This window comes from Coptis chinensis, chromosome 3, assembly GCF_015680905.1.
Source record: "Coptis chinensis isolate HL-2020 chromosome 3, ASM1568090v1, whole genome shotgun sequence".
Taxonomy (NCBI): domain Eukaryota; kingdom Viridiplantae; phylum Streptophyta; class Magnoliopsida; order Ranunculales; family Ranunculaceae; genus Coptis; species Coptis chinensis.
Genome location: NC_141458.1, coordinates 17,627,129 through 17,640,319, shown reverse-complemented (window position 1 = coordinate 17,640,319; position 13,191 = coordinate 17,627,129). Strand labels below are relative to the sequence as shown.

At 38.2% G+C, this 13,191-nt stretch overlaps 1 protein-coding gene across 1 annotated transcript; it reads right to left on the bottom strand.

Annotated features, from left to right (window-relative positions):
• Positions 1-457: 457 nt before the first annotated feature.
• On the bottom strand, positions 458-1,769 carry LOC147508348 (uncharacterized). The gene is made up of 3 exons (XM_086597062.1): positions 1,605-1,769; positions 1,311-1,445; positions 458-1,141 (listed from the first exon to the last, which is right to left on the bottom strand). The coding sequence occupies exons 1-3, from the start codon at positions 1,767-1,769 to the stop codon at positions 458-460; spliced, it is 984 nt and encodes a 327-aa protein (XP_086453188.1).
• Positions 1,770-13,191: the final 11,422 nt, after the last annotated feature.

The following is a 13,191-nucleotide window of genomic DNA, read 5'->3' as shown; positions in this document are numbered from 1 at the left end:
AATATTTAGAGATGAAACGATTTATTGCTGTCAGGCGCCCCGTGAGTTGTTGTATCTCATTCTTTTTCTTTGGTGATGGCATATCGAGGATTGCTCTGATTTGTTCAGGGTTTGCTTCAATTCCTCTGCGAGTCATCAAGTAACCTAATAACTTCCCTAAGATCAAGCTAAAAGAGCATTTTGAAGGATTGAGCCGCATATTAAACTTTTCCACTCTTATGAATACTTCTTTTAAATCTACCAGATGATCACTACTGATTTTGGATTTAACAACCATGTCGTCAATGTAAGCCTCCATAATCTTGCCTAGCATGTCTCCAAATATAGTATTGATCATTTGCTGGTAAGTGGCACCAACATTCTTCAACCCGAAAGGCATCACTTGATAGCAAAAAATACCTTGATTAGTTATGAATGATGTTAATTCCTAATCTTCACCAGACAATGGGATCTGATATTATCCTGAAGAAGCATTCATAAATGATAGGCGTGGAAATCCGGATGTAGCATCAACAAGTTTTGATATCCGCGGAAGAAGGAATGGATGTATAGGGCATGCTTTGTTAAAATTGGTGAAGTCGATGCATACTCTCATCTTGCCATTCTTCTTCGGCACTGCTACCACATTGGACAACCATCTAGGGTATGAAACTGGGCGAATAAAATTAACAGAGAGCAAACGATCAATATCTTCTTTAACCTTCATCTTTCTATTAGGAGCCATACGTCTGGGCTTTTGTCGTACAGGTTTAACACTTGTATCAATGTCAAGCTTGTGACAGGTAACATTTGGGTGTATACCTGGCATTTGCTCCAAAGACCAAGCAAAAATGCTTTTGTTCTTTCTGAGTAGAGTAACCATTTCCCTTTGTTCATTTTCTGACAGCTCAGCTGATATGAAGGTTGTTTCTCTGCTAGAGTCTCCAATTTGAACTTCTAAGAGGCGGTCTATAGTCAGTGGTCCTTCACTTGATGATATGGTAGAACAGATTATTTGTGGTCTGGGTTGTGCTTGAATGACTTCTTGTGAATCGCTTAAAATTGTATTTCCATGCATATCAGATTGACGGTAATCATCTAATATTTTTTTGATGACAACGGCTAGAAGTAATCTGGTCTCCTTGTATTTTGCAAATTTTGTCTAGAGATGAAAATTTCACTGCTTGGTAGAGGGTAGAGACAATAGCACCTATATAGTGGAGCCAATCCCTACCTAAAATTGCATTGTAGGAAGATTTGTAGTTCATTAAAAGAAAATCAATGTTGACCGCTTTATCCATGAGTTTGATTGGTAAAGAAACTCTTCTGACTGGAGTTGCTGTTGTTCCATCAAAACCGATTATTGGGTTGTTATCCGTGACAATCAAATTTTCTGAAAGTTTCATGTCATTGTAACAACCTGCAAAAATTACACTAGCAGAACTTCCAGTGTCTATCATGACACGCTGCACTCGCCATAGACCAATCTAAGCTGTGATAACAACACCATAGTAATGAGGGTGATGGATGCCAATTAGGTCTCTATCAGTAAAACACAGTGGGCTAGGTTCGATAGTTTCTATGCGAGTTCCTTCAATAAAATCGAAGTTGTTTATGTGGTATACCTCACGTAAAAATCCCAACTTTTCTCTTTGCTCACATTTTTGTTTTGTGCGTGACACGTCATTGATTCTGGTGTGACCAAGATCGACAAATTCTGTTGAGAACTTTTGGTGCTTAAGAATTCCTCTAGCTGTCCCTTCTCTACTATCTTTTGTATCTTTCCTCATAAGGATTTGTATTGTTAAGATTTGTGACCAAAGTCATTGTGGAAAAGACACCATAGATTTTTATCACGCCTAGACTTTGTGTCTTCGGGTAAAGGCATTGGAGGGAAAAGCAGATTGCGACTTTTAATCTTGTCATAGATCGAGGCGTATTTGGTATTCAGTGGAGTGAGCTTCATTTCTTCACGAAAATTGTTGGTCTTTTTAAGATCCTGCTTTGGTTGTTGAGTTTCCATTGTGATTTGTTTATGCTTGCTTTTGGTCTCTGTAGATTCTTTACCTCTAAAATCTTTGTCCCTTGAAGTTCTTGCTGCCGCATCTATTTCAACATTGATGAACTGTAGTGTCCGTGTGAACAAGTCAGATTTCGTCTGGGGAGGATATCTTACCAGTGAGTTATATATTCCGTTAGTATCAAAACGGAGAGCTTCTTTGAATGCGTGAATGATCATCATAGCTGGCATATCTGTGACACCTACTTAGATTTGGCAAAATCGGACAACGAATTTTGCAAGTCTTTCATTCTTCTGTTGTTTTGTGTTTAGCAAGATATTGACATCTTTTGGATGAGTCCAATTATGTTGAAAACGATCTGTGAACTCATCTGCTAACTCCTGGAAAGATTCGATAGATCTAGCTGGAATTTCCGATAGCCATCGCAAAGCTTCCCCTTTTAGGGTTGCCGGAAAAAGTTTGCACAAGAGAGCGTCATCCTTAAGCCAAAGAACTAGCCTGCTTTTGAACTCCATAACATGGTTGTTTGGATCACCTTCTGCTTCATCGTACTTAGGCAACTCTGGCTGTTTGAATCCTTCCTGATGTTCTGCATTTTGTATACGCCAGGAAAAACGTCCAACGATGTCTTCATTTACGACTAAGTCTTTCCAGCGTTTTTCCTTCAGATCAGTATTATTCATTGCCTTTTTAACGATGTCTTTAATCTGCTATTCCGTATATGTTATTCCTACATTTGTTTGGCGATGGACGATTTGTGGTTGAACTTCTTGACCTTGTGTCACATGCGCCTGCCCCCAGTTGTTGCTCATATCTGGAAACATTGGGTGATCTGGTCTGCGAGACCTATGACGGAAGTTTGAAATGTCTCAGTGTACTGGAAGGTAATCTATATGATGAGTGTTATCTCTATGTCGGTCTCCAAGTTGTCTTCTGCACTGATTCCTTTCATTCAAGTCAAGTCTTAGGTCGTGATTCAGATCTTGCCTGAGGTCACAGCTCGATTGCCCCCAGTGAGTTCTATTGTTGGGTGGTATAATCCAATCTGACCGCTGTAATGTGCTGCTATCCTGGCTTACGAGGTTTATATTACCTCGGTAGTATGGCTGTTAGCTTGTTGGGTGTGAATCAGACTCCCTTGGGGAGATACGACGACTAGTATGTGACCTATGATGTTGTCCATCACGCCTGCTATTATGACCAGTGCTATAGACATCAGGAGTCCTCAATCACCTTAATAAATTTGTTGAAATATTTCTTGGCCTGGATTGATTTGGTCAATTCTCAGGGACAACATCAGTGGTTCGGAATCTTTCGCTATTGCTTTGCAATCGGTGGAATACACTGCGGTTTTCTCCAGATCTTGGGATTCTTGATGGAATGGATGAAGCAGTATCATTGTTGTCTATCTGCACTTGCTTCTCTTTATTTATTTGCTTATGCAAGTCCGCATTATGCTCCTTTTCTTTTCTAAGTTTGTTACGCAGAGCTTCCAGGGCCAAGTTTTCATCATCTGTTTCCATATTACTTGGATCTGCAACTATATTTGCATCTGCATCTGGATCTATATTTAGATTTGCATTTGGCAAATTTGTATCATTAGGAGGAGAAGATACTGGAGCCTGTGACCTTGGAAATTTAGATCTGCGTTGTCTTGGTACTTGAAGCAACAAAGGTGGAGTCTGTTGGTTTGATGCAACTTGATCGACACGAACTTCAGCATTTTTCTGAGTGTTTCCCTCGGATGGTTGTGCTCTAGCCTGCTTGTTCGCTAGAGATCTTGTTATAGTAGTCATTGACAAAGATTGGGAGAGATACGTGGAAGAGGGAACATTAATAAGAACCACAGACGTCGCCAATTATGTTTGGATAAGAATTCACCCAGATACACTATTGAATCTACAAGGGAAGATGTCGTATAAAGAGTGAGACTATGCCTTTAATGGTTACCTACGTATCCAGAATATATTTCCAGAATCAAGTCTCCAAAACGTAGTTCTTTGTTAAGTGAAGAGTCCTATTTATAGAAATAGAAAATAAGAGTCCTGAGAGCACAAGGACTCTCACTAGATAGGACGGGTTAACTGAACATGTGACTGGCTCAGGTGATTGACTGGATCTGTGGGCCGTCCAGATATCTAACTTCACATGTGAGCCGTCCAAGTGGCTAACTAGAGCTGTGAGCCGTCCAGGTGGCTAAGTGGACATGTGAGCCGTCCAAGTGGCTAACTGGAACTATGAGTCGTCCAGGTAACCGAGGATCGGTCACTTAAACTTAATGTAAAGACTAAGTCCCTAATGAATTCGTTAGCTAGGGTACGAATGTGGAGATACGTGCAATAGGCATTAGGAGTGTGCATCGGATGCGACACATGTACTGGTGAGTACATATGTGCGGTCAAGATGAATGACATGTGTCTATGAGAGGCACGCAGGTAGTAGTTGTAGTCGTTTAGGTTTATCTAAGTTGGCATAGGGTGTAATGATGATGTTTAATTTCCGTATTGATGGTGGATGCATAACTGTAATGGTGCATGTATTACGGCAGAAAATGGGCTTAAGGATAAAGTTAGTAATTATGACATTAGTAGGTAATGACGTCACGAGATGGGGTCGAGTGACGAGTTGTTGGGTTGCTGATTATGCGAGTCTTTTGATATGGCGAGTGCTTGGAGTTGTTTGCGAGTATGAGGGGCACTCGTATGTCTGACGGTCGCATTATACTGGGGAAGTCGTTGTGTCACACCCCGAATTTCGACAGAATTCGGAAAAACAATATTAATTCCCGACTCTTCGATTTTCGAGGTGTGACGCACTCTCAACTTCCAAAAACCCAACATCAGTTTAAATTTGCAGATAATTAAAACCAATAAAAATTTCAAATAAACAAAAGTCCTCTTCATTACAAAAATTCACAAATCTGATTAAATTACAAATCTCATTTCAACAACTCTTTAATTATAATTACAACTGAAAATACAAAACAACATTTGTCTCAACTAAAATCTATTACACCTTAAGGGAAAACAAAACATATCCTGAATGCGACGCTAATGCAAACCACAAGCAGCAACCCACCTTCTTCAACATTAATCCTGTCAAGACTTATCAACTATATATGTTTACTTAATGAACACCCCCGATAAGCAAACATGCAAATCGGGTCAACATTATAAACAATGCTGGTGTGAGTAGCCCTAAATACAAATTATACTTATACATATATATACACAATCCATAAGGCATTTAGTTCCTCCACCGAGGCGCCTTAACTTCCAACGACTAATACAACATTCTTAATTACAAAAATTAAGGCAGGTAGTTCCTCCACTGAGGCGCCTTAGCTTCCCAACAATAATACAAAGGCATTTAGTTCCTCCACCGAGGCGCCTTAGGTTATAACTAAACTAACAACCAGCGAAGCATATTTTATACTTACCGCATTCCATGCTCAATTACAGAGTGGGTCGTGTCTGCACAAGTAATTAGGTTGACCCACCCTTCTGCAAAACCATATACAATCATATATTTAAAGATATATCATTAACCAACATGTTACCATAATTATATTATTTAAGGCTTTCTTTGCGTGTCTCTAAAATCACGTCGTATCTATATCTTACCTAGTTTCCCTGCCTACCACAATCGCTACCCAACGCCGAACATGTACATCCACATGCCTCCCCTTTCATAATGAACCACTCCGTGCGTAGCTACCCTAAGCGAGATATCGCATACCAGGTAACCCTCACACGAAAGCCATTATGTGAGTACTGCCACTATTCGGCATAAAAATATCGCGCGTCTCGTTCTAATTTTGCGAACGGAATAATCAAGCTACTATTCGGCTACGCCAGAAGGGCCATTCAGATTCACTGAAATGCTAGAAGGACCAATCATATCACATACGCCCATCACAAGGGCCAAATCACATGAGTTGTGGTAGCTAGGTTCTAGGATTTTCGTTACGTAATTTATTTAGGTGTCATACCTTAGTATCTCATAACCATTTCACTATATCCCGTGCATATCAATATATTATTGCACTAAGCCACAATCCGGTGGGAAAATATCCACACATACTATACTACATCATAGTAGCATCTCACATATATAATAATTGAGCGTTTATACCCATTTCTCAAATATATTGCATTTAATAGATATCATAACATATGATATCATTTAACATAACAACAATTTTCACACACCACTTAATGTCACAATTTCTCTAAACGTACCGCCTAACATTTTTATAGCATTTTAGGAATATTATGTCTCCTAACATTTCAATCTCGTCACGTGTCAAAAATACACAACATCAACCTCAAATCTTTCTTAGATAATGACTAACCAATTATGCATGCTTCCACACCATTTTAGCATTTGATTTGTTCATACAATTTACAACATAAAACGTAACACAATTAAACAGTCAACAGTCCACAGTCAAAGCCCAAAACCAAACCCAAAAGTCTACATTTTTAAAGACCTTGAATCTATATTAAGTTATATGGACATATCTCAAACAAAATAGAAATTGGCCCAAAGAAAACACTAGTTAGTTTCGGCCCAAGCCCAAAAGTCTAAAACCAACTTATTTATTCAACCTGACCCAATTGGGGATATAAGGACCAGCTCACATAAAATTAGAAACTGGCCCAAAGAATACTAATTGGTTCGGCCCAAAAACAAATAATAAGTTTCGGCCCGAAACAACCAAATAGAGGAACTGGCCCAAGGAAAACCAATTAGTTTTAGCCCAAACAACTTAACCTAAACCGGGCCCAAACTAAACAATCTAATATCCAAAAGTTTATAACCCAGTCCAAAGGAAACTAACTAAGGCCCAAGCCCAACTAAAAACAGACACAGTATCATCTCCTCCTCCTCTTTCTTCCTCACAGCAGCTCTTCCAGCTTTCCTCCACCAGCCACCACGAGTTCTCCTCCTCCACTTCCATTCCAGCGGTTTGACTCATGATGAAAAACCCAACACTTTGGTACCATCAAAACTCAAAACCCTCGCTGCTCCAAAACTCCATCGCGTCGCCATTAACACCTGTCGAAGCTTCATCCGCACCACTGCCAACCTCCAACCACCACCAATCGGTGCGGGTTTTGATCTCCACCCAAACACCTAATTCTAATCAAACCCAAAAATCCTCACTCCTCACCAAATTGATCTCCACACCAATTAATCTTGACGCCATTACATCCCTTTTCTAAAGCTTCGACAGCCCCCTCCATCTCAACCAATATACCACAACAACCAACATTCATCCCCTTACTACCACCAATCTTCAATCAACAACAAAACAACAATAACAGTTCACATAAATTTTATTGGCGATTTCTCAATGCCGCCATTAACAGCCTCGTCCGAGCTCTAACAGATTAAATTCAGAGTTTCAATGATTAAGTAAATAAATATACTAACATCTAACTAGTCCCAAGAATTCCACAGGATGAGAAAAATAACCCGATATAGGAAAAACAGAAAAACTGAGCTAGAACAAAAACTCTGACAGTAAATGTTTTTATTCTAAAACTCTAGTTTTTATGAAAAAGAAAAACACAACTACTCACATATATTATAAGCTCCACGAATCCATCATAGTCCGAATCGTTGCGCTCCACTCTTTAGCAATCGAGTTTCCTTATCTCCGCCTCCATTTTATTTCAATTTTATCTAAAAAACCCTATTCTCTGAAAAAAATGAATATATACCTGGGTTTGAAACCTAAGCCCAACACAGACTCGGGCCCATAAATCAGGCCCACATATCCTAAATCCAATCCAACAAATTTTAAATAAATACATATTATAAATACGGGCGTTACACGTTGTGTGTGAGTCTTGTGCACATCACGTGATTGGTGGGATGTCCCTTACAATCCATTAAACCAAAACCTACTCTAGAGAAACCAGGCACGCATAATGACAATCTTCCCCAGCTAAGAATTACATGGACTGAAATCACAAGCCGTGCTAGGCTAGTGAGTATCAAACCCCAAACCCCATGTGTAGTGTAAATGTCTAAATTTATCCTAAAGGATTAGTAGGACATTACACCAAGTTAAAACTTAGCTCATACCTCACTACTATCTCCAATATATAGATTGGATAGGCATCTCCATCCTTATGAAAAACAGCCATTAACCACAACCAAAATCATCCCCTTTCTCCATCTTAACTTAAGAGCTAAGTCTTAATTTGGTGTAATGTCCTAATAATCCTTTAGGATAAATTTAGACATTTACATTTAATGTCGTCTGTGTTTGATTTCTCAAAAATCCGACACCCACCTTCCGTTCTTCCATTCATCATAACAAGAACAAAACATTTCATGTGTTCAATCGCAAAGCCTTAATCACTAGCCATGAAAAACTTCATTTCGTCTCTCTCTCTCTCCACGAGGGTTGCTATTGCACACTTGTACACAGGGCAGGGAATGAGTCAGATACGGCTATACCCGAATACTTTGGCAATATCCGAACCTGAACCCGAATCAAACTGAAATCTTCTATTTGAACCCAACCCGAACCGAACCCGACCAACCCGATCGGATAACACTAAATTTTTTTTAAAAAAAAAAAACCCAAAAATTATATTCAAACCCGAATCCGAATCCGACAGACCCGAATTAGAACTCGACTTGAATAAATAAACGGATATGAAAATCAACCTGAACCGAACTATTCGGATTCAGGTCGGGTCAGATTCAGGTCAAACCCGACCCGATTCCCTGCCTACTTGTACATTGTCATAATTCAGAAGAAGTCCTGAACAGCACACATGACGAGTTGAATCCCTGTCTCCAAAATGATTCTTAGGTGAAGAAATTCCCTATACTTTCTCCAAAAACTTTGAAGTTTTTAAGGTTGAAAAGATTCCCTATATAATATCATCGAACAATTTAAAGTTTCAAAGTTTCATTGTAAGGATTCCAACAATTTGCTCTCAAGTCACAAGCGCAAAGTTGGTGCTAAATGCAGAATGTGACTCAAGACTACCGCTGAATACTCTAGTAATTTGAAAAACCAAACCAAACAAACAAACAATCTCCGAACAATGAAAACAAGTAAATGCTGAGAACTAGTAAGGTTGAGTCCAATGGCTCCCTATCCCTTTAAAAGTAGTGTTAAAGTCAATAAAGTAGAGCTAAAATCAACAAAATAGAGCTAAAGTCAACATATTTTACTCTCTATCATTATTTTTCTATGTATATATACAAAGGATTTTACTCTCTATCTCTATTTTACTCTCTATATATCACTACACCATATGGATTGATTTGTAACGGATATGCATCCGTCACTAAAAATATTAGTAACGGTTATCTTGCGTTGACACAAAAGCGTGACAATCGACAGTAACGGATATTAGTCACGTTTATTTTTCGTTACTAAAATTAGTCACGGATAATATACGTTACTGAAATTAATTTCAGTGACATATAAAAACCGTTACAATTCATTTCCAACGTTTATTAATTTCGCCCAACATTTGTTTGCAACTGATAAAGTGTTGGTATTTTCCGTTTCTGACATTTACTAACTGTTACTAATTTTCCATTACTAACGGTTACTTATCCGTTACTTATTATTTACATTCCTAACGATTACCTATCCGTTACTAATTATTTCTCATTTATTAAAAAAAATGGTTTTTCTGGCCCTTTTATATGTGGGGCCACCTGCACCCTTTTCAGTCTACAATGTATCAATTAAATTCTTCCATTCATCAATAACTTGATCTAACAATTAAATTCTTTCTATTCATCCACAATGAAAAGTAATGAAGAACAACATAGATGTTCTAAACACCCCGCCCCGCCAACCAAGTAAAATAGCAAAGTTTACACAGAGGGACATTTTGCGGCGAAGTTAGTTCCCTATTTGCTGATATTATTGCACCTGGATTTGAAAGTGGTGGCACACTTCAAAGGTATACTTCTCCATTACTATATCCAGCATCGACTTTACTTCCAAAGGGGCATGCCCAACATGAAGAAGTAACTTTCTTTGTTTCATTCGATTATGACAGCATGTTTCCACCCATAAGAAGAATTCCCTTACTTTTTTCAAGTCCCCATAATACAATAAGACCATCTCAGAAAATTATAAGTACCCTACATAGAAACAAGAGTCACAAAACAATATAGGAGATCATAGATTTAACCAAACTTTGGACGTTGACTACTAACTAACTAGTGCTTACGGGAGAAAACCTTATGCATCTCAAATAAAGAAGTCTATCTTCTAACTGTTTATGTAAATCCCAGAGATTACCTCTGAATCTCAGCCATTGGTTGTGGCATTATGGACAAGATTGCATTGTCACCAGTGACTTCAGTTGCATTCCCTAGAGAAACACAGTAAATTTAATTTATTTGCACATAAGAAAGAAAACTCCTTAAGTTAAACTGAAATCAAGTGTCACACTAGATTCATAGATATTCGATGTAGCTCCAGTCAATCTCCTCCTTTGTGTACACCTCCTGCTCCATTTTAAAATTGAGAACCACGCAATTAAAAACAATAATCACAAGAATTTACTTTGGGCAATGCCAATCGAGAACAATATCATGTGCTAGTAAACATCTCCATGCTTTGAGTAACACTATTTTCTGATTGGTATACGCTTTGGGTGGTAAATTATTTAATTCTAAAAGCATTTGAAGGTGCATTTTGTGTTAGGTACTAAAGGATAAAAGATGAACAATGAGGCATCAAACTCTCGAGCACCATAAAAACATGAAAAGCATGCTCCTTAGACTTTAATAGTTATGAAAGATGAAATAAATGGTACAACAAGCATACCTTTGATCCGGGTTGAGATAAGTAAGCCAACATCACTAGAACATCGACATGAAATTGATCCGGTTGTGATGATGCTTTGGCGAGATAGACGAGTTTTAAAAAGAAATTGATGGCTCTAACTTACGGTGTCAATAAAGTTTGAAACGACTATACCCCTCCAATTACATAAATTGATTCACCGATCACAATTTGCTCCAATGCCAGATACCCTTGGTTGATGCATCGAATCACCATCGTCCAAGAGCCAAAACCGAGGATCAATACCTCGACCTCACGAAACATTTCTAGTTCCGTCAAAACCCCCAAAGGCATATCTGCGGTGCAAATTGTTCATCATATCTTGTCGATTCATGAATATATTATATGGTCCCTAGGCAACCAAAGCCTATGAAAATATTGTAAATGTATGCGTTTAAATACTTGTAAACATAACAAGCACACACGGTCATAGCCATGTTCAGCGATATTTGGACTTTAATCAATACAATCTGCCCAAAGATACACTATCTTTGAATTACAATTGTTCGACTTTGAAATTACGCCATTGTGACAATAACCGCAAACCAAGGTCATAATATAACTATAACAAAGAGGACATGCAAACCAATACTTAACATATTTATCTAATTAAGGAACTTACATCTTTTCATTAAAAGCAGCCCACGGAATGGCCTCCGCTTGTCTTCATACTAGGAACACTCTCCCAAGAAATTGTCAGGGGGATCAAACCTTTCAATTTTAACCGTGTTAAGAAGTGCGGAAGAATAAAGAATAAGGAAAAAAAAAATAAAGGAAGAAGAATAAAATGTCTCAAAAGAATAAAATGTCTCTGATTGATCTAGCTTGATTTATCGAAAACTCTCGATCCATTGGATTGGGTCCAACCGGCAATGGCCCGAGCGAGGGGTTGTAGAATTGGCATAATGTAGCACTCCTACGCCAATGATACTACTATTTGATTGTGTTGGATTTGCTACCATAAAGTAGTCCATAGTGTCGAGTTGATTGGCTATGACAAGAACGGAATAAAGACCGGCCAATATGTACATCTAAGGAGTCCAAAGTGATCCGATTAGTGTAAGATCACTTTCGGTTTCAACCAACACCATATGATGGTCCAGAATTCTTAAATTGAAACTCATCGAGGTACCCACATTCGATATTCTCAATCGGTACATTTTTCCTATGTGACAAAATCAAATCCATCAAAATGAGCAAATTGATCAAGTATTTTGGGGAGTTTAACAGACAATTGATATTGAACTGATGGTGAAAATTGTATCTGACCTTGTGTAACGTTAAACGACTCGTGCCGATCATTAAATTTGTCCAAGTCTTCAGCTCATTTTCCGTTCATAAGGAGCTAATTAGTGTAAGATCACTCAGTTTCAACCAACACCATATGATGGTCCTGAATTCTGAAATTGAAACTCATCGAGGTACCCACATTCGATATTCTCAATCGGTACATTTTTCCTATGTGACAAAATCAAATCCATCAAAATGAGCAAATTGATCAAGTATTTTGGGGAGTCTAATAGGCAATTGATATTGAACTGATGGTGAAAATTGTATCTGACCTTGTGTAACGTTAAACGACTCGTGCCGATCATTAAATTTGTCCAAGTCTTGACTCATTTTCCATTCATAAGGAGGCAGTAGGGTAGAGCTCATCATAATCGGACTTGGCGGTAAACGCCCTCTCAAATCTCGGTAAAATAGTATAAACAAAAATTCGAGTTAAATTTTACCAAGTTCACATTAAAATCAAATTCATACGTGAAAGTGTACATTAACAATATTTTTTGCAGTAAAAATGAGATCACACTAATGAGGGAGTTCTGGGTAACCATTTTTCAGTAGAATTGCTCATGCCTTGGTTTAGTTGGGTGGGTGGGTCGTAACAATAAAGTATGAGCCCAACAAATTAGATAAAATTTAGCCCAAATCCGCTTACTGGTTATTTCACAGTTTGTTCATTGGTTTTCGTTGAACACATGCATGCTTAACACTCTTAGAAGTTAGATAGCAAGAAGATTAAAAGAAGAAAGAATAAAAGTGTAAGAAATTACCTTGTAGTCATAGGAATACCAATCACCAATGAGAAGATCAAATTCAGCTTCTGGCTTGTTGAAGGGTACTAGGATGACGTTTCAGTTGTTGACCCTTAAAGGCCCAAAACCTCCAGCGGCCTTTTGGAAATTCAGTGTGGGAAAGTAGAAGAAGCTACCTATCTAGTCCTTGGTTTGGAACACATAGGTCCAGTTCTTACCGGGCTGGATACACATAATTCACCTTAGGCTTTCCGTCATACTCCTTCAATTATATATAAATAATCTTTTAAGTGGGATTTCATTATGAAAACAA